General features: G+C 41.4%; 1 protein-coding gene across 2 annotated transcripts in view; it reads left to right on the top strand.

Moving 5' to 3' along the window:
• The window catches only part of NLRP14 (NLR family pyrin domain containing 14), a 125,587-nt gene extending 107,729 nt beyond the window's left edge, over positions 1-17,858 (top strand). Inside the window, exon 11 of one of the 2 annotated variants that reach the window (XR_011995105.1) lies at positions 17,584-17,778. Coding sequence is in view for 1 of the 2 variants with exons in the window: in XM_072725727.1 (XP_072581828.1) it covers positions 17,584-17,782 (199 nt within the window). In the remaining variant the exon portion in view is untranslated. Of the gene's footprint in view, positions 1-17,583 lie in introns of both variants that reach the window. The other variant, XM_072725727.1, reaches the window with a different exon arrangement.
• Positions 17,859-21,952: the final 4,094 nt, after the last annotated feature.

The raw sequence follows: 21,952 nt of genomic DNA, 5'->3' as shown, positions 1-21,952 counted from the left end.
CTGTATTTTTTTTTTTTTTTTTTTTTTGCCATTTTAATTACTATGTGCCTCGGTGTGGACCTTCTTGGGTTGTGTTATTGGGGCTTTCTATGCCTTCTGGATTTAGATTTCATTTTTCTTCTCCAGATTTGGGATGTTTGCAGCTATTGTTCCTTCAAATAATTTTCTGACCCTTTTACTGTATTTTCTCTGGGATTCCTAGAGTGTGAATGTTACTATGCTTGATGGTATCACTGAGTTCCCTAAGTCTATTTTCATTTGTTATTATTTTTCTTTCTCTTCTGTTCACCTTGATTGCTCTCCATTGCTTAACAAGTTATTGATCCACTCTTCTGCTTCTTCTAGTCCACTATTTATGCCATCCAGTATACCTTTAATTTCAGTGATTGAGTTCTTCATCTCTTATTGGTTCTTTTTAATGTTTACTGTCTCTTTATTGAGGGTCTCATTGAAGTCTTCCACTCTTTTCTCAAGCCAGTGAGTACCTTTATGACCATTGCTTTAAATTCTCCATTAGGCATATTACTTATTTCCATTTCATTCATGTCTCTTACTGTTATTTTGTTCTATACTTTAATTTGAGACATATTCCTCTCTCTTCATTTTGTCTAAGTCTCTGTGTCTGTTTCTATGTTTTAGGAAGGTCAGCTACATCTCCTGCTCTTCAAAGTAATGGCCTTATGAAGAAGAGGTTCTGTGGCACCTGGGTAGCTCAGTCAGTTGAGTGTCTGACTCCTAACTTCAGGTCAGATATGATTTCCTGGTTGTGGGATTGAGCCCTGCTTTGGGCTCCATGCTGGGTGGGGAACCTGCTTAAGATTCTCTCTCCCTCTGGCCTCTTCCCCTCACTCTCACACACATGCATGCACATTCTCCCTCTCTCTAAAAACAATAACAGCAACAGCATGGGGCACCTGTGTGGCTCAGTCAGTTAAACATCTGCCTTTGGCTCAGGTCATGATCTCAGGGTCCTGGGATTGAACCCTGCATTGGGCACCTTGCTCAGCAGGAAGCCTTCTTCTCCCTCTCCAGCTCCCCCTGCTTTGCTCTCTCTTTCTCTATCAAATAAATAAATAAACCCTTAAAAACAACAACAAACCAGAAGAGTTTCTGTAGTGCCTTGCAGCGCTGTGTCCCCTGTTCACCAGAATCTGGCATTTCTGGAGTGTCCCCTATGTGTGTTGTGTGCACCCTGGTTTTGTTGATGAGCTGCTTTTGCCTTCAATCCAGTTGTCTGCAATGGCTCTCTTTGCCTGTTTGTGGGCAGGGTTTGGTCCTCGCGTTGTTAGTGCTAGTCTGAGGCCACCTTGGGTTTGATATCAGTCAGAGCAGGCACTTGCCAGAGATTCAGCACCAAACTGCAGACTCCTTTAGTTGATGGACAGGACCTGTAGGCAGACCAGATGTCTGACTCCAGCCCACTGCTGGGACCATAGTTGGATTGGTGTGTGTGCGTGTTATCTTTTCCCAGGAGTCACTTTGGAGTGGTACTGGACCCTGTCAGGGCTGCCTGCACCCTGTCGGACTGTGGTACCACTTTGGACGGACTCCAGCCAAGGGCTTATTAGAGGGGGCAGGTGTGTAGAAGAGGGCAGTAAGGGGTGAGGAGGCTGAGGCATGTGGTATTAGCAAGATTCACCTGGGTCTTCTATGGGAGGGGACATGGAGCCAAAGCCAGGCTGGAGGGAGTGTGTCCATAGGAGGACAATGAGGTGGAGCATGTGGTTAGCAGGTTAAGTGGAGAGGGTTAGCTGGTACCCTGGTTCCTATGGGTATCTATGTGTCTAGATTGGGGTATGAGTGAGGGAATTGGTGCCTGCCATCTCTGCTGTCCCTGAAGAAGTTCCCTAAAGATTCCTACTCCTCCAGTAAACGCTCTGATATTAGTAAGTAAATCTCTCCATAAGCCTCAGGCATTGTTCAAACTGCTGCTTCTAGGTGGTATCTCTGTGGGATTGTTTCTCAGGCTGTCTGTAAGGGTGAGCACTGTTTCCTGTCATCTTCCCAGCTCTCCCAGAGCCAAGCCTGCTGATTTTTAAAATTCTAGGTTTTAAGTACTGCTGGATGTAAGAGCTCACAAAAATTTAGCCCCTCTTGGTTTCTGGTTTTATCATTTTAGTGGGATTTAGGGGTTGGGAAAGGCAAAGTATGTTCAGTCTGTCCTCTTGAACCAGAAGCCCTCTGTGTAGAATCCTGTATTCCAGTCATTTATTACACACCACTTCACTTTTAAAGATCTGAAGCAGGTTACTGTTAGTATGGGTTTTTCCCCCCAAAGGTCTCTGGGACCATTGTACCTCCTTCATTTACTCTTTGTCTAGTCCTGCCATTGGGGTCACTATTCCTCTCCAGATTATCTCCATTTTCTCCAACATTTCCTCTCACCCTCCCCCCACCCCAAACAGTTACAGGTATTTTATGAATCCCAGTCTTGTGAACAAATGATCCTCTCTTGTCTGGTGTCATATAGATGACTAGGGAAGTCCTAGTTAGGAATGATTTTGTGACACAGACCTCTAGTAAGCTACCAAATGGGGCTGGAGAGCATATTATCTGCTAAAGTTAGCAGAGAAAGTGAGTATGATGAGGAAGAAAGACTCCTTCACATTTCTGCTGAAAGTATCCACAATCTTCCTGGGCCACAGGATACTCCTTCCCATAGATGATTATAAACCCTGGAGTATAGAAAAAGAAAACACAGTTCTGGAATTAAAGAACCCCCTGCTTCTGCCTCCCTAAATCACAGAGAAAGGCATTTCTGAAACTCCTGATAGCTGTCCAAGTTCCACAACTAGCTCTGTATATTTGTTTCACACCAAGGTTTAGGAAATGACAACTGTCACTTTGATATTTTGAATTTCTTCTTTTAAAGTCTATTTATTTAAGCAATCTCTACACCCAATGTGAGGCTTGAATTCAGGACCCCAGGATCAAGAGCCATATGCTCTACCAACTGAGCCAGCCAGGCGTCCCAATATTTTGAATTTCTGATAGTGATGCTGTCCACGTGTGAACCATATGTAATTCTTCTTTCCACGTGCAGAATATTGATAAACAACAGTGTTATAATTTAAAAGTTTGAGTCTGTGTCTTTAATTATTACAATATTGACCCAAAAAGTGTGTATTTCATGTGAGCAGCCAGGGAGAAACCCAAGAAATTGGTGCATCTTCACATGTGGACAAAGTATAGTGCGGAAGAATACAATGCAAATGGTATCTTGACATCTTCTCAACATTTGGAAGGCCCAGTCACAGAGGTAGGGTCCCAAGATGGGGATTCATTTAGGAAAGTAATTCCAGTATTGAGCTTATCCAGAATGTGACAGAGCCTCAGTTCCAGAAAGGGAATGGAGGGTGGCGCAGGTCACAGGTCAGGAACTGGAGAACTGAAGGACTTCAGTTTCACTAGACACCTGGGGAAGATGCCCAAATCAGGTCATGTGAAACATGGGTGCTGTGCTTTTCTTCCTGTTTGAACTAAGTTTTAAAAACTTAACCTCATTAAATAGAACAAGATCCGGACTTAGTATGGTTTATCTCTGGAAGGGGCATTACTAGGAATTTTTCAAGATTATCTTATGTGGATCCCTAAGATGGGGCAGCTTCCTGCCCGGGGATGTTGAGACATCTGCTCACAAAGTTGGGTTTATTTATAAAGCCATGCTGATAGGTCAGCAAGGCCTTCCAGGCCTGGGCCAAGCATAATAGGGTGACCTCTTCACTCTCATATTTATAACCATGGCAATCTCCTATTTGGACTTGAACATTTTTACTAAATTTTCAAATCTGAGAATGCTTTCAATTCTCACTCCCATTTACTTGCTATAATTAGTCTTCTGCATTAGTCCCTGTTTAGACAATGTATAAAATAGCAGCTTAATGCTTACTTTGTGCTCAGCTTTATGTATTCTAATTTAAATATATCTTCATGTAAACTTCAGAACAGTCTCGTTAGTTTTTCCACTTCACAGTTTTCACAGTTGAAGGGACCAAGGTAAGGAGAGATTAACTAATTTACCCCAAATTTTTCAAGTGCAAAGTGCATGTGAAATGAGTCTGGCTTCGAAGTCTGTGCTCTGAACCACCAAAGCCAGGCCTGTTCTTGCCAATTGTTTCCAGAAACTTTGGTCTTGTCTCTGAACTTGAGGGCAGCCAACTCAACATGAATGACTACCTTGGGTGTAGGCAGCCTCTCTGTAGTCTTTGAGGTTCTGTCCACTATAGGCTCTCCATCACTACACTCTACCTCCTGCTGATCCGGCAGCTATTTCAGTTCTGTCTTTTGCCCCTAAACTCAGTATTGCTCAGATACCCGTAAATGTGGATGTGGCTTGACAACCACCGTCAGCCAGGAGGGTCACTTAGTATCTCTCAGCTCTGTCCAGGTGGGTCAGTCTATTGCCAGGTTGTGACTTCTTTTCCTACCTACATTTATCTTGCTGTAAGTTAGCCACTAGCTTTGCCTATGAATAATAAGCCCTTTCAGATGTGCAAAATAATAAATAAGTAAATAAATAAATAAATAAATAAATAAATAAATAATCTGACATGAAGTGAAGAAAATTACTGCTTATATATGTATATGTGCTGCTGAAGCGAGCACTGAAATACTGTTTATATATGAAGAAGCTATGTGCCTGCAGAAGACACAGAGACTGAACATGGACCTTCTCTGCAGACCATGTGGGCAAGAAAGAAGACCTAAAAAAAAGTGCAATAATTATGGACACCTTTAGGCAATTGAGCGAGATGAAATGAGCACAGGATTCCTGACACAATGCTTGATGCATAATGAGTGATCCATACAAAATGTTTGCTTGGGAATAAGTGACTGAACAATACACACTTCCCACAAAGTGTAAACCTGGCAGAGGCAGGACATTGTCATGACAGGGAGTAAGAATCAACTAGTTGTCTGGAGGGAACCTCTGGCTAAAAGCAGAGTCTGAAAAGGCCTTGATTCCTCTCAGATTATTTTCTGAAAGCAGAGAAAGAAGTAGAAGACTTGGCAACTAAGGGCCTGTGATGGTTAATTTTATGTGTCAGTTTCTCTGGGCCACAGGGGGCTCAGATATTTGATCAAACATTATTCTGGATGTGTCTGTGAGGCTGTTTTGGATGAAATTAACATTTGAATCACAAATCACCAGCCTGAGTAAAGCAGATGGCCTTTCATAATGTGGGTGGGCCTCATCCAGTCAGTTGATGGCCTGAATAAACCAAAAAGCCTGACCCTTCCGCCCCCATTAGTAAAAAGGAATTCCTCCTGCCTGACTGCTGGAACTAGAATATTGTTATTTTCTTCAGACTCAAACTGAACTCTCAGCTGTTTATGGCTCTTGGACTGGAACTATACCATCAGCTGTCCTGGCTCTCTAGCTTGCTGATGGCCGATCTTGAAACGTCTTAGTATGCATAATCATGTGAGTCAGTTTCTTTTATAATAAATCAATCTCTTCCTCTCTCTTTATCAAATATGTATATTTGTTTCAAAAAATAAAAATATTTATCATTTGTATAATATATGTAACTTAGAGGTGCAATATTCTTTTAAAAATAATAAATATATTTACTTGTATGTGTGTATATATATTATATATATACATATATAATATATATATGATAAATAAATAGGATATTTATATTCTGTTTCTCTGGAGAATCTTGACTAGTACAGGGCCTAATTCTAACCAATAAGGAGGAATTTGTTGGTGATGGAAAAATTGAGAAAAAGAGAAAGGTTGGTATTAGATTTGAAAGTGGTAGATATTCTAAAGACAAGAAGAAAATAAGATTGTAGTTCTGCAGTGGAAGACTTTAAATGGAATGTTGGCTTTAAGAGAATTGGATAATTCTGACTTAAAAATAAAATACATTAGCAAAGACAAAGGAAGAGCCATATGAAGATATCGAGGAGACTGTAGAGGGAGCTGTCTCATCAGCTCAGATACCTAAAAACATGCCAAGAGGAATGAAGAGTACTCAACCAGAGACTGCCTTGCGTGCACTATTCATGGGACAATAACTTAATAAACATTTGTAGAATAAGACTGAAATGAAGGACAAAGAGAAGACATACGAGAATTTGTGTCCAGAAAAATTTATATTCAAGTTTGCTAGAATTCAAAAAATGCTGTGGGGCAAAGAAGGAGAGGGTGGCTCTATGTTTAGACACAGGCTATGAAAGAATAGATGCTGTTCTAAGAAAGAACAGACCCCTCTTGAAGACCATACTCTAAAGTAGATGTCTCAGTCCTGATTTGGTCCTATATTATCTTTCAAGGATGAAAGATTAGGATGAGAAGAGTTACAAGGACTCTGGAGAGAAGGGACAGTACAGAATGGGATGGATATCAGACAGTTCAGCCCATCTCCAGATCCAGGATTCATCCCATCTTCCACAAGTTTGCAAAGGGAATTCTTGATATACTCACAGTTCAGTTCAACATTCATTTATCAAGCACATGTCGTGTGCTTGGCAGTAGATCAGACAGTCAAAATACAAAGATGAAGACAACACAAAATAGTCTCCTTAGAGCCTGGAGAACTCCAGAAAATGGAACAGGTTCTGGAGATTAGGAAATGTTCCAATTTCCCCAAGGATAATATGAAGTGGAGTCCTCAAACTACTAGTTTCCTGGTTCTGGGAAACTCAGGCTTCCAATCAGGTTGACATATTCCATATCAAGCATCTGGTGGGCAATAAAAGTGACTTTCAGGCTTTTGAACCATGGACCCTTCTGTCTTTGATTCTGCTCCAGCTCCTAGTGCTTCTGTTGTTATGTCCTCCTGGCTTCTGGTCCTTACCTTTGTCTCTTGGTTATAATTCTGTCCTTTCTTGCTGAATAAAATGCCAAATGTGGGATTCATACATTTATTTATTCAACAAATATTGATTGAATGTCTGTCATATACTAGACTCTGTTCTAGGTAGTAGGGATACATCAGTGACTAAAACAAAGTCCCTGACCTAATGGAACTTACTGCCTGATACTGGTTGTGGGGTGGAGGCAAAATATAAACATATACATATCTATATATAAATATATATATATGGTCATCTACACAGATATATAGATATGAAGAAAAATATATCAGCAAGAGAGAGACAAGGAGTACTAGGAGTTAGTATTTTATGTAGTGTGATCATGGAGGGCTTCTCAAATAAGGTGATGCTTGAACAGAGATTGGAAGGAACTGAGAGTGAGAATCGTGCTTTGTCTGGTGGGAAGAACATCCCAGTAGAGGGAAATGCTAATGTAAAGGCTGCAACAGAGTGGGTGGAAGAAGACTGATAAGAGATGGGGTCATAGCAGTAGTGAGGACAAGGGGAGAATAGAATGTAGGGCCTTTCAAGCCGTGGTCAAGACTTTGGCTTTAACCTGAAACTATTACTTTTGAAATGTTTTGAGTAGGGAAGTGCAATCATCTGATATGTTTTGAAAAGATAACTTGGACTGTCATATGGAGAATTGGCTTAGGGTAGGGGAGGTAAAATCAGAAGAAAGGAGAGCAGTTGGGAGTCTATCAGACTATGTAGGAAAGAGTGAAAGTGGCCTGGATGAGGTTGCAATGGTAGAGGCAGAAAGAAGTAATGGAATTTTCAACATACTTTGAAGGTATAACTGAAAGAGTTTGCTGTTGGGTTGGATATTGGGTATGTGGAATATTGGAGATGCAATCAATGTTCCTGGCTTTGGTCATTATTATTCTCTAAGACATGACATATTCTCATCTTCTGGCATTATCTACTTCTAGGCCCTTTGGTCTCCAACTCTTTCTACCCTCACTGAGAATGTCAGCACCCAGCTCTGGCATTGGGCTCTCCTGCCAATTGCTCCTACTGGGCTTGCTCTAACCCCCAAAGGAGGATTAGACAGGTGTTTTCCTCCCTCAGATTGAAAAACAAAAGCAAAAAAAACTAATTAAAATGGCTTCTGGTGTAACCTGACATGGTTATAAATCTAAGAACAAATAGGATTAATAACTATGTATAAAAATTTAGCATTTTATTTTCTTTTTTTTCTGATTAAAGATCAATGTTTGAATGATCATAAAATGAAAATGGGTGCGTAAATCCTGACCAAGGAGGAGAATGTCCTAGGAAAATAAACTCATGTTTCTGTATCAAGTCAAAAGATAGATGATTCAGAAGAAATCTTTTCCTTCATGTTGTGGTAGTGAATTTAGCCCAGAAACTTCTGATTCTAGCAATAGTCTAAGGGCACCAGAGAAATTGTGTTTATCCACAGCTGAAGTACATTGATCTCCTCTGCCCGACTGCTACTTTCTCCCCTTTTACACTAATTGGAACTCAGGCAAGTGTCTTTGGCATAGGAGCTGATGGTGGCATTCCTGCATTCCTGGGTCAGACCAAGGGAATCCAGCTTCTCTGTTTTGGCTGTTACACAGATGGCTTGCCATTCCCACACACGAACAGGAGCTGATTAGCACTCCGGTGCCCTATTTAAGCTTTCTGGCTCCAGAGAGAAGCTATTTTGAAAGTGAAAAGATTACACTCCGATAATAGACCAGAGGCCTTACCCATGTGGATGGCTCACAGAGGATTAAAAGAGCAAACCCAGAATAAATGCGGCCTGCACCTGATAGAACAATGAGGGTGACTCGTTCTCTCACTGACTGCAGGGGCTGTTTGAAGGAAGTTCCCTGTTCAGATCATTGGAGCCTCTGTGAGCCAACACAATGGCAAGTGGTTTAGGGGGCCAATGTCTGATCCAACTGCTGTCTTCTCGAGGAACCAATTAAACCACTTCATACTCCTTTGATAGCTTGGGGATCTTAGGTCACAATTGGTAGACTTCTCCCTCCAAAATTTGTTTGATCTTTTTCTGAGTGTTCAGTATTTTCCCAGGGTCACTAATCATCTGAAGAAGTGAGTGAGTGGGGGAAATTCACACTTGTTCTAATTTATTTTAAACAAAAGATGATACAGATTGGAATTCTATTAATTTCAGGCCAAGATCCCCTAGACCTGTCTGTAAGAGGAGCCCATGGATGGAAAGGCCTTTAAGCCCTGTGATCAGATTTAAGGAGATCAAGGCTTTGGGAAGACTAACTCATTCAACTGTGTTAATACCCATATGTTAAAGTATTCATTTACCAAGATAAGTTATATGGTCCAAAGGATACAAAGTTTATCGTCATATTGGTCTCAATGCATTTTCTGTCCAGAAATTAAACAAACATATTTAATAATATTTATTAAACACATATTGTGTGTCAAGAACCTTGCCTAGCATTGAAGATTCAGCGGTGAAAGAGAATCAAGGCATTGGTTTTGCTGTCTATAATCAATGAAGAGGAAACTGTTGAAACAGTACCCCTCCTCCCCAATCCTATGGTTGATAGTGGGGTCCATTATGTAATCCATGGTGTTTGTCCCAGAAATTTTTTTGTGTCTTTCAGATCTGTTTTTGACTCAAGCATATTAATCATAGGTGAGAAATCAATCATGGGCCACCAGGCCAGATTTATAGCCACAAAGCATCCCAGTATTCTATATTATCAAAAGTGGTCCACGGGGTGACGTTGTAGCAGAGTACTGTGTCTAAGTGGAAGCAGTGGCCTTCCCCGCTGCGCAGCACAGGCTCACGCTTCTTGTTCCTGCCTGACCATCTTGGTCAGTAAGAATGAGGCCAGGGAAAATTTTCCTGGGTGTGAAAACCAACTACTGTTGTTCCAGTTTTCAGGCTTGTGGGACTTGGCATCTATTTGGTGGATCTGACTTTCTTGAAGATAGAGTTTGAACCTCTTTGGGGAAACTTTCTGGTATGTCTCTTTTGCTCTAAGAATAGGTAGTCAGAACTTGCTGTCAAGAGATACGTGGTCTTTTGAGGAAGTGTCTCTGTGCCTCCAAAGCAGCATACTGTCACTAGTTATTACCCACACTGGGTTTTGGTACTTATTTTAAAATATGAGGAAGTGGTAGTTAGAAATCCAGGAAAGAAATGTCAGGCAGGGAGGGGTATACATCCTTCAGTTCCAGCCGTGGTTAAACAGGAAGCCAAAGAGGTCTCATGGATACAGTGAGAGCCACTGTCATAGGATCCTTTGAGTATGTTTCATTTACCCATGCATCTGAGCATGACTTGAGCCCTTCCTAGGCAAGAGTGGCATGATTAACTTTTAAGTAGGTTTTAAAAATTTTTATACAAACTTTAAATTTTATAAGAATATTTGATTTACAGAAATGTTACAAAGATACCACAGAGAGTGTCCATATACTCCTCACCCATTTTCCCCCGTAATTAATATTTTACATTGCCATGCTACCTTTGTCACAGTGGAGGAGCTAACATTGGTAAATTGGTATTAAGTAAACCCCACTCTTTGTTTGGATGTTACCTGAATTTCCTCATGTAGGAGTTTGTTTTTGTTTCTTTCTTTTAAAGATTTTTATTTATTTATTTGAGAAAGAGAGTGAGAGAGACAGAGAGAGAGAGTGAGCACCAGCAGGGAGAGGGGCAGAAGCAGAGGGAGAAGCAGACTCCCCACTGAGCAGGGACCCTGATGGGAGCTCAATCCCAGAATCCAGAGATCATGACCTAAGCTGAAGGCAGGCACTTAACCAACTGAGCCACCCAGGTATCCCTTTTAATTCATTTTCTAAGATTTTATTTTTAAGTAATTTCTATATCCAACATGGGGTCTGAACTTGAAACCTTGAGATCAAGAGCCACAGGCTCTATTGACTGAGCCAGCCAGGTAGGCTGTTTTTGAATCATCAGTGTAGGGTATTTGAATCATCATTCATACACAGCACTAGTTGGTAGCATCCTATCACCCCTATTCAGTGCAGCAATGTCTAGTTTTGATTCCAGTGTTATGACAGATTTATAACCTTTCTCTAAGCTGTGGAACAGTTTACAAAAGATTGGAATTACTTGCTTATTGGCTTGAAAGAACTGACCTGTGACTTGTGTAGTTTAGTGCTATTTGGGGGACATTACATGACCTGAGACAAAGGCTGAGAGAAGCATCAATATAGTCAGGACTTTGGCCCCACCCTCCAGTGTGATCCATAGTTGAGGTGTGTGAGCACTTGGATCCAGAATTCTCACCTTGGCCAGGTTGATCTGTATGTCATGGAGAGCAGGCTGAAAGACCCACCTAGTCTCTTCCCTTTGAGCCCACTCAAGAACCTCAGGTTTTATGTCTCTTTGAGAAGGAAAGGCCATAGCAGAGCCTTGTAGTTGGTGAGAAAATGACAGAACAAAACCAGAGGAACCAGACTTTAATGTGATGCTCAGAGAGCCTACTCTTAATCCTTTTATGCTCAACCCCAGAATTTTGATTCAGTCTCAAGAGAGGTCTGGGGTGTGGCACTGGGAACCAGTTCTCAGGTGATCACTGCTGGCCCAGGGACCACACTTAGGAAACACTGCCTTAAGGTGTAGTTTGTACAGAAAACAACAACAACAGAATAAGTTCTTCATTATTTCTCTTCATCTTCTAGCTTTCTAAATGATAATTCAGGTGCCTTGAGCTTCCAAAGGACCAGTGATTTTTATTTCCATAACATTATGAATTCAGGCGTTGTTTTTGATATATTTAATGTGTCTCAGTTACTTGCAAATATTTTTCTTCTTGGAGCTCAAGTTGTCTCATGTTAGGCTTATGAGAGCCTCTTCACATTGGCTCCATGTTCTTTTGATAGGACTCATTTCAACAGTCTTCAAGAGCTCCCTTGTTTTTGGATACCAACAAAATGCAGCAGGCTCGTCTTATAAATCTCATACCACAACTTTGAATTCAGCCATTTCTCCAGAGTCTTGGTTCCTTTTAAGGTGTATCTGTGTTTTATATTTAATAATTTTTTAAATTATAAAAGCATTTTCTCTGTGCAGAAAGTGTAGAAATGGCATAATAGTGTAAAGAAGCAGAAAAATCAATCCTACCTGTTTAAAGGAGGTGATAGCATTTTAATCTATTCCTTCCCAGATCTTCGGCAGTGAAATTTGATATAGTTGAAATCACATCGTGGATGTAAATTAATATCTTGCATTTTTAATTTAAAAAAGAATTTTTTAATTAAAAAATTGTCATCATAATTTTTCTTTTTTTTTTCCTGGTTGGAATCTCCCTGCCTCTCCAGCTTTTATTTATTTATTTTTAATATATATTTTCTTTTTTATTGAAGTTCCATTTGCCAACATATCGTATAACACCCAGTGCTCATCCTGTCAAGTGCCCCCTCAGTGTCCATCACCCAGTCACCCCATCCCCCGCCCACCTCCCCTTCCACTACCCCTTGTTCTTTTCCCAGAGTTAGGTATCTCTCATGGTTTGTCACCCTCTCTAATTTTTTCCGCTCATTTTCTCTCCTTTCCCCTATAATCCCTTTCACTATTTTTTTATATTCCCCATATGAGTGAAACCATATAATGATTGTCCTTCTCCGACTGACTTCACTCAGCATAATACCCTCCAGTTCCATCTACATCGAAGCAAATGGTGGGTATTCATCATTTCTAATGGCTGAGTAATATTCCATTGTATACATAAACCACATCTTCCGTATTCATTCATCTTTCGATGGACACCGAGGCTCCCTCCACAGTTTGGCTATTGTGGACATTGCTGCCATAAACATTGGAGTGCAGGTGTCCTGGCGTTTCACTGCATCTGTGTCTTTGGGGTAAACACCCAGTAGTGCAATTGCTGGGTTGTAGGGCAAGTCTATTTTTAACTCTTTGAGGAACCTCCACACAGTTTTCCAGGGTGGCTGTACCAGTTCACATTCCCACCAACAGTGCATTACAATTTTTCTATATCATTGAAAACTTTCACAAGCATCATTTCAATAGCAGTACCATGTCCTAGTGTATGGATTTATCATAACTTCCCTAATCATTTTCCAAATATTGGTTCTTATAAATAATGCTTCCAAGGACAGCTGTGTGCTTCAATCTTTGATCCTATTTTATATTGTTTCCTTGACATCTATTCCAGAAGTAAAATTTATAGATCAGAATATATGAACATTTTTAAAGGTCTTGAAACCTATGAAACCTATTACCAAATTGCTATCCAGAAACCATTATACTACACCCTTGCCAGTATTGAGCATTGTCATTTAAAAATCTTCAGTGTGAAAGGTGAAAAATTCACATCATTGTTGTCATTTGCATGTTTTGAAATAATTAACACTTGGTCTGTTTGCAAATATTTCCTCTGGTTTATCATTTGTCTTTCTGTATTGGGTTAGTTTTTGATACATAGAAACCTTCTATACTCACCTGCTAATATCTTCTTTCAGAACTTCTCCCATTGGATTTATAAGGTCTAAATTGATAACAGAAATAAAAGGGAATATCTAGTTTATTTAAATTAACTATACAACTGATTTTACTAGAGCACATATGTTCTGTAAACCAAGATATAAGAGCGAAGAGATTTGCCAGTCCTCCCTGTAGTCACACATGAGTGGAGTCTCTGGCCTCACACTGTAATCTGTGTGTGGTATGGTCCTTTCTTCCCGGCTCTGCTCTGTGCAGGGCAATTGAGTCTCCCATATTTAGAGGGGTGATCTTTGTTGAAATAATAACTGCTGAAAACCAGTTGTGGTTGAATAATCCACATGGGCTAATAACCCTTTAAAAATGTCTCACCCTGGGCCCTGTGATGGGACGAGGGACAACAAAGTCTTCCTCTGGCTACTCTGCCAGAGCCTGGCTGTTCTCCATCAGAAAAATAGGCAGAACTATAATAACAGAAGGGAGGGATGAGGTCATCTCAGCATAGGAGCGTGGTGTGGGGAGAACAAGCTCAGAACTCGGTCTAGTTTGTGCCACGGAAGATGTACTTGACCCTCTGCACAGATGTGCCCCAGGGGGTACTAGCTTCCACTGGCTCCTCCTTCTCTCTGCCTATGTCAGCTCCCGCTTTCCCTTCTACATCTCTCCATTCTTCCAGACCCTTCTTGCACCCTTCCTCTGCCCTCATGGGACTCCCTTCATCCTTTAGGATTAAAAGTTTCATCCTTTGCATTTCGCAGACTCCAGCAGTGTCTCAAGTTTCTCTACCAGGCTCCTCACAATTTGCTTCTCAGGTCATTGCTAGGTTGAGAAGGGTGAGGCAAGGCTTAACTTTCATTTCCTAAGAGAAAACTGAATACCAGTTGGGTTTTTGTTTGTTTATTTGTTTGTTATTATTTCACCTAACATATATAAACACATTTCAAGTGAACATTGTCTTTGTTAAAAAAAAACACCATGGTTTAATATATGCCAAGAGAGAAGTAATTTGTTATCGGTATGATTCTGAGCTTTGCCCATCTTGGAACAATAAACCTCATCATGATTGTGTTAAAGAGCATTTGGCAATCTCTGAGCCTGGCCTGCTTTTGCAGAAGGAACTACAGTAGCTCTAAAAGGCCTGTCCTTGCTATGCAGAATGGATGCTGCTTGCTCCAATTAATTTAAGAGTCAGTTCATCTCAGCTCAAAAGGGCATGCTCCCCACCTGCCACCAAGATAAATTATGTTCCTGTTGGATTGTCAGTCTCTGTTCTTGCTTTGGCTCATCTACCACTTGTATCTTTCAGAATATATTTTTACACAGTCACATTTTTTTATGGGAGAAATATATGTTCATTAGTGTTTATATTAGTAGATGACTTTTGAGGTAGAAAATGTGGCTTTATGGTGGTCTTCTGCTTCTTTGGATGGAGATAGCAATTGGGAAGATTTCCCTCACTGTGAGCAAGACATTTGAGTGGTTAGTTATTTAAATGTGTGACCAGTAGGCCCACTTTGCTGTGGGACTAGGTTTAAAAGGGCATTTTTCCTCTTTATGTAACCAAGCAAATGCTGAGCTCAGGGGAAAACATGAGATAATTTGCATAAGGAGATTTGATGATAGGAAACCTTTAAGAGCCCATCTACATGGCAAACATGAGACCCAGTGCTGAAAATGATACAGAGGACTCCAAACAGGAACTATCCATGGGTGCATCTGGGCTGTGGCCAAGGGTCTGGAGTGGGGTTAGGAGCTTTGCTTCAATATGTGATTGAGGTTGACAATGGCAGAGACTCAGCCACCCCAGTGGAACTGTGGGGGAAAGTCTCCACATGTATTTGTATTTTTGTGCTGACCAAGTTATGAGTTTGAAATCCAAGGCTGAAGCAGTGCTGTGGCCATGAAGGATTTTTGTAGGATTGTTGCTGCAGCTGTACACCAGCATCCTCTGACCTGCTGAAACCAGTGTTCAAGTACTGCGTGACAGCCGTGGGAACTGTGTAGGCTAGGGGATGAATGTGCTTTCCGGGTTTCCTTCTTCATATATTTTTGGAAGTAGGATGGATTCCTTCAAACAAGCAAGCTTCTAATGCTCTTGCATATCTGGACATGGTGGCAGCTTTAACCAGGAGAGACTGGATTTCTCAAAGTTGCCAGAAATCTTAGATTCTGTTTTTCCTTTCCTTATTTCTAATCTTTTGGTAATCCTTGATGATTCTACCTCCCAAATCAAAAAGAATCCCATCTGCTGCTATGCTGCTGGTTTGGGCCGCTGGTATGCTCTCCTGGTTTCTCCTGTTTCAGCCCCCTGCCCCTGTAGAATTCACTCTCTGTACAGAGTAAACTTTTGAAAATATAAATCAGTCTTGCTATTTTCCTGCCAAAACACTCCAGGGGCTGACCTTCCTGCTCATAAGAAATGCACATCTCCTTGTACTGGCTCACAGATCCTCCAAGGCCTGACCTCCTCTCTAGTCTTTTCTCTCTGTTCTTCCTCTGCCCACTGCATCCCAGCCACATGATTTTCTGTTTCTGGAATGGGATATTTATTCCCACCTCAGGGCCTGGACACCAGCTGTTACCTTTGCCTGCGTTGCACTTCCCCTGACTCCTTAGCTTCCATGTCATAGCTTCAGAAGGGCCTTTCTTGGACACCCAGGTTAGGGTAGCCCCCACACTCATCACTTGGATATTTATCAACACTTAACATTTTCTTAGTTATTTTTAATCTATCTATCTATCTATCTATCTATCATCTATCAACATCTAATTCCAAGCTAACTACTAGTTTATGGTCTAGTTTGAGGGGGTGGGAAAGGAGTGGTGAAAGATGAATGAATAATTGAATGAGTGGCCAGCTATGAATTTATTCCTTTACTTATCTCTTCCAGGCTTTGACTGCAAATTTCACAGGAGCTAGAATTTTGAATGGATTCTTAGCTCCTAGAACATTGTCCAGTACATAGTAGTCATTCAATAAATGTTTATTGAATGAATGAAAAGGCCAAAGTGTATAATTGAAAAAATAAAGGCATGTGCTCACTTTTTATCTCCAGGGGGGTATGAAATGCAGCTCACCTGTAACACATGACTAAAGCATTTTAGTGCTTCCTAGGAGACAGGTAATGTGCAAAGTGTTTTTTCCATGCTTCATTCAATAGTTACAACAACTTTCTGAGTATATTACTTCTATTCTATAGGTGGAGAAACTGAGGCTCAGAGAGATTAAGTAACTGATATGTAAGTCAAATAATAGTATCTGGTCATTTGATGCTATTTAGTAATCTGTAAATATGGTTTCATTTCACTAAAACATGCTTGGCAGCCACAATTTTTAAATAAGATTTTATCTGGGGCTCCTAGAGGCTCCTAGAGGCTCACTCAGTTAAGGATCCGACTCTTGATTTCTGCTCAGGTTGTGATCTCAGGGTTGTGATATCGAGCCCTGTGTTGGGCTCCACGCTCAGTGTGGAGCCTGCTTGAGATTCTCTCCCTCCTTCTCCCTTTGCCCCTTCCTGCTCACGCTCTCGCTCTCTCTTCCATTCTCTCCAGAAAAAAAATTTTTTTATACATCTTAGAATAGTAGACATAATGGCAGTATTGGTAACAATAAATGGTAAAAAGTATCCTTTCTTGCTAGTTCCCTGTTCCTGCAGGCAGTGCTACCTTATGGCAGAAACAGCTATTAGCAAATGATCAGATTATAAATGATCAAATAGGGGGACAATTTGTTACAGATTGTCTTTTCAGTTTGCAGGAAAGGAAGAAATGGAGTGAAATAATCTTGTATTAGAGGGGATGTGACAGAGACTTTAAGTAGTAATCTCTTCCTCTCGTGTAGAGAAAAACACTCTGCTGTTTCCTTTGGAAAGTTCAGGCTTCTTCTTCTTCTTCTTTTTTTTTTTTTTTTTTTTGTAGGTTCGAGAGTGCTTTAATGGGGAGCGCTCCTGGGCGAGGTTCCATGACTAGGAGAGGTGGCCAAAGTCAGGGAAGTCGCCAAGTTCAGGCTTCTTTTAGAGATGCAGGTTTGCTCCCTAACTCCATGGGGTCCCTGACTCCTAGGAGCAGCCTGCTTTGGCCAGTGGCCCCCACTTCCTGCTTTAAGCAGGCCTGGCATTTGTCTCCTTGTGTCCATCCCCCTGGGCTTCATGACAGACAGATGGAGCTTGATTCCAAACTGACCTGCTGAGCTTGGGGATGATGTTTTCAGACATGAAATCTTGATTAACAGCAAATGTTAATTGAAGCAGTGAATTATTAAAGTGCTTTTCCATAAATGATAAATGGTGTTGTTGGCTGTTTTGTCTCTTGTGACATCACAGAACTTTCCAAGAAGTTGCTAGCTTTGTCCAAGGAAAACCGGAAGAGGTAGCTGCATTTGATGGCGTTCTTGATGATCCACTTATGCTCTGTGGCCAGGCCTGGCTGGGGATGACACCACCTTCTCTTCTGGAATCCTACATCACCTCAATCAAACAAGCAAAGCCTTTTCCCCTTAAATGCAGAACTGTCACCAGGTAATATCATCCAGCCTCCCAGCTTCAGTTCCCATCAAGAGCTGATAACTCCCAGTCCCTACCTAGAGTGCAGATTTTCCCCTGAGTTCCTGACTTCTCATTCCTGGACCACTCCACTGGATGTCCCAGGGGATCTCAAACTTGTATTCATCCACTTAACAAATATTTATCAGGCACCTGTCATATGTCCCCAGTACCACTTTGTCCTAGGCACCACCAGAGAAATAACAGCGAACAAAATAGATATAGTTCCTCCTGGATCGTACGTTTTAGTGGGGAAGGGAGGAGGCACATGGCCTAAAGCAGGAAAGGGAAGCAGAAGCCCTGTGCATTGCAGATGGTGGCAGTCACAGGGGTTTCAGTAAGGTGCTCAGAGAATGTCCCATTACGTGACTTTTAAGTAGAGACTCAGAAGAAATTCTAGATGGATCTAATATTTAAGAATAAAAAAAAAATTAAACCCCCAAGTAGTCCAAATTTTGTCTTTTCAAATATCCCCTTGTCCTTACTCACAATCTTGGAGAATGTTGCATTCAATCGCTAGAGCTATATGCATGAGGTTATCCTCTGTGACCTCTACATTTGTGGGAGAGAGCAACCTCTCTGCCCTCCAGAATTCCTGCCAGCCCCAAGTGGGATCTTAGAACCTCAGAGAGGCAATGGGTTGAATCCTCTGCCACCTGTCTGCCAATCCTCGGCCTCTCCCCTGGGCCAGATGGAGAGAGTCTCTCATCTACCTGTCCTGTTTCTCTGGTGTTCTCTGGCAGCACTTCTCAAACTCATGTGTGCAGGGGACAGCTGGGGCATCTCATTCAAATGCAGACCCTGATCCAGTCTGTCTTTCCTGGGGTCTGAGATTCTGTATTTCTGTTAAACTCTTGGGTAAGGCCAATGCTGCTGGTCTATGGGCCAGACCCTGGGTGACAAGGGTCTGCAGGATATGAGAAGGCTTCAGTCCTTTACACTAAAAAGCTTCTCAGCAACTCCAACATTCCTCCCCTGTAGGGCCTAAAAAATGGGCTGGAGAGCACATGTTAGGAAGCCCATTTCACTTCAAATCCAAGCCAAATCCACCAATTCAGGCTTATCAGATCAAAGCCTGTATATATTGATTTCTATTTGACATCTATCTATTCCTCAATTGGTTCAGAAGTCAGGAGAGAGAGGAGGAAGGTATTGTTATTTTACAGACAGGAAAATGGACACATAATGAAGCTGAACGAATGATTTCAAGGCACACGTGGAGGAAGTACAGACTCAGATGCAAAGCCTCTCAATTTGACCCTAGCATTTACCCCATTACCTGCTGTTTCATACTGCCCCCCTCAAAACTGCCCTGCCCCACATGATCTGATTGCTGTGTTGCAGTGAATGACACTGCAGTCCCTGTCCCCTATTTTGTACCCCCCACACTAGTCACGGCTTCCTTATCCTTTTTTGCTTCTTGGCCATCTTCTTACCTATCAATATGCAGATCAAGGTCTGCCTTCTTTCTGAAGCTTTTCTTTGATGCTTCAGCAAGAAATAATCCCTTCCTATTTGTCTCTTGGTTTACTGTGTACAGAATCTCATTGGTTCCCTTGCAGTAGTTATTGCATTTGTGTGTTACATGCCAATTTCCTCTACTTGGAAAGATAGGAATAGTGTTTGCTTCATCTTTTCTTCCCAGTGCCCTGCTCAGGGCTTACACTTATTAAGTGCTAAATATGTACTGAATGAATGTTTAATGCCAGTTTTGGAACTAAGTGGCTGAATGCTGCTGTGCCCCATCTTCCTTTCCCTCTCTCCTCCTCTTCTATCCCTTGCATTTTGTTTGAAATGTCCATTTCCTTCTCCACCATATGAGCAGAAATAGAGAGAGAGGGCAGGGGCAATGTCTTACTTGCTCATCACTTGGTGAGGACCTTGCACAGACTTGTGACAAAATAGAAGCTTGGTAATAAAATATTTCTGTGTCCTGAGAAGAGCAAAATACAACTTTTAGCTCAAAATTAAAAGAACCAGATATCCCATTAATGAGTGGACTTGTTATCTCAATTATCTGAACTTTTAAAAAAGATTTATTTATTTATATTAGAGAGAGAGGGGGGTAAGGGCAAGGTCAGAAGGAAAGGGAGAGGATCCCAAGCAGACTTCTTACTGAACATGGAGCCTGTTGCAAGGCTCGATGCTGGCTCAATGCCACAACCTGAGCGTGATCATGACCTGAGCCAGAATCAAGAGTCTGACACTTATCCAGCTGAGCTGCCTAGGTGCACTTAAATTATCTGAACGTTTCCACCCTTATCTGTAAGATGATGGTGTTGACACCAAAGTTTAAGGATAAAATGAAATAGTGCATCTTAAAGAACAGCAGGCACTCAATCCCCTAGCTTCCTTTTAGCCATCTTCACTGCCAGCATGAGGTTTAAGACCTCATCATACTTGTTTCTTTCTACTTCCCGTCCCTCCTGTTTTGGTCCATTCAGCATACGTTGCCATGGCCCTCTCCCTAAACACAATATTCACCCTGATGCTCTTCTGCTTTATGATCTTGTCACTAACAAGATAAAATCCAAGCAGCCTTATTCCAAGGTGCCCCTTCAGCCTCCCACTGTGCCCTGACACCAGTTCCTGCTCCAGGCTAAGTGGGCAGCCTCTACTTCTTTGAACATGCAGTTTACTTTCTTATCCCTGGGCAGTTTCTCATGTGGTTCCATTTACTAATTATACTCAACTATTGAGAATCCAAATCTTATCCTCAAAATATACTGCAAACCTTAATTTCCCAGGCACCATGTATAATGTGTGCTTGCATTCTGACCTGTGTGTCCCAATTAAGGTAATTGGCTTTGCATTTTCCTATTGGAATAGTACTTTTCCTATTGTTTGAAAAGCCCCTTTAATCTTGCTGCACCATTTTCCCTCTTCTACCAAAGGCAGAGTCCTTAGGAGCAGGGCCCATGCCTTGTATTCCACCTAACTTTGTATTCCAACCACTGCCAAACATGCAGTGTTTTGTTTGTTCAGCCCCATAACAGCAGTTTGCTCTATGCCAGGCACTAGTGTATGAAAATAAATATCAAGACATGGCATATGAGGATTTTTTAACCTAATTATGGAGAAGCAGGTGTAACACAGGGGGTATGGTAGATAAAAATGTCCATGGATTCTGTGTAACTCCTTTCATCAAGAGGTGAAGTATATCCCCCTGTTCCTTGAATCTGGCTGGTCTTATGAAGTACTTTTCCAGTAGAATGCAGCAGAAGTGACATCATGTGAGCCCTTGCAGCATATATTCTCCTTCTCTTGGGATACTGCAACTGTGAGCCACTAATGAAAGCACATACATCAAAATACAGGCTGCAAGGTGCTATGGAGGGGGACATGAATTGTCTCACTGAGCTCCAGTTTTCTTCTTTTTGGCGAGTCTTACTTTTTGCAACTTACTTAAGTTTAGCTTACTGAAAAGCTAAAAAAAAAAAAAAAAAGATATTTCCTAGACTCTCTTTCAGCTAGGGTTCTGGATAAATTAGATCCTACCAATTTGATGGATGCATATATGATTTAGAAGGGCAAATTCCTGCCCCTTTGGTTATTTTCTCTTGGCAAGGTCCTGTGATTAGTCTGCTCCAGCATCCCAATGCCCATTTAGCAACTTCGTGGCTGCCAAGAGGCAATTTCGGTTGAGGTATTGACAGCTTTCCAACTCTGATCTTCTGATCCCTGGATCATAGGTATCATGTGTTTTCTTATGCTAAGGTCCGTTCTGTGGTGTTCTGAGTCATTTCAGAAGACCTATCCTAGAACCCTTGGAACAATTTTGTAAGCATTTAATTCTTAGTCTTAAATCTCAGTCTGCTTAAAGCACTTAGTGTGGTTTCTGTTTCCTGTACTGAACATTTACAGATGGTATAAAAGTATATAAACAAAGTAATGAGAATCCAGCCAAGTGCATGACTAATTCTGCTTGGGAGATTTGGACAAATTTCCATGGAGGAAGTGATAATATTATGTATCTTGAAGGATGAGTACTAATAATTATTCAGTAGGCAACTAAGAGAGGGAAGGGCAGTGACAGCATTGAAAAAAGAACTCATGTAGAAACCCAGAGGTGCTGAAGATACCAGTGTTCAGGGAATGAGAAATAGACCTCTGAATTTCTACTGCCATTTCCAGCCCGTTTTCTAGTTAT

The sequence above is a fragment of the Vulpes vulpes genome, chromosome 11 (assembly GCF_048418805.1).
Source record: "Vulpes vulpes isolate BD-2025 chromosome 11, VulVul3, whole genome shotgun sequence".
NCBI classification, from domain to species: domain Eukaryota; kingdom Metazoa; phylum Chordata; class Mammalia; order Carnivora; family Canidae; genus Vulpes; species Vulpes vulpes.
This window is presented reverse-complemented; position numbering and strand designations above follow the sequence as displayed.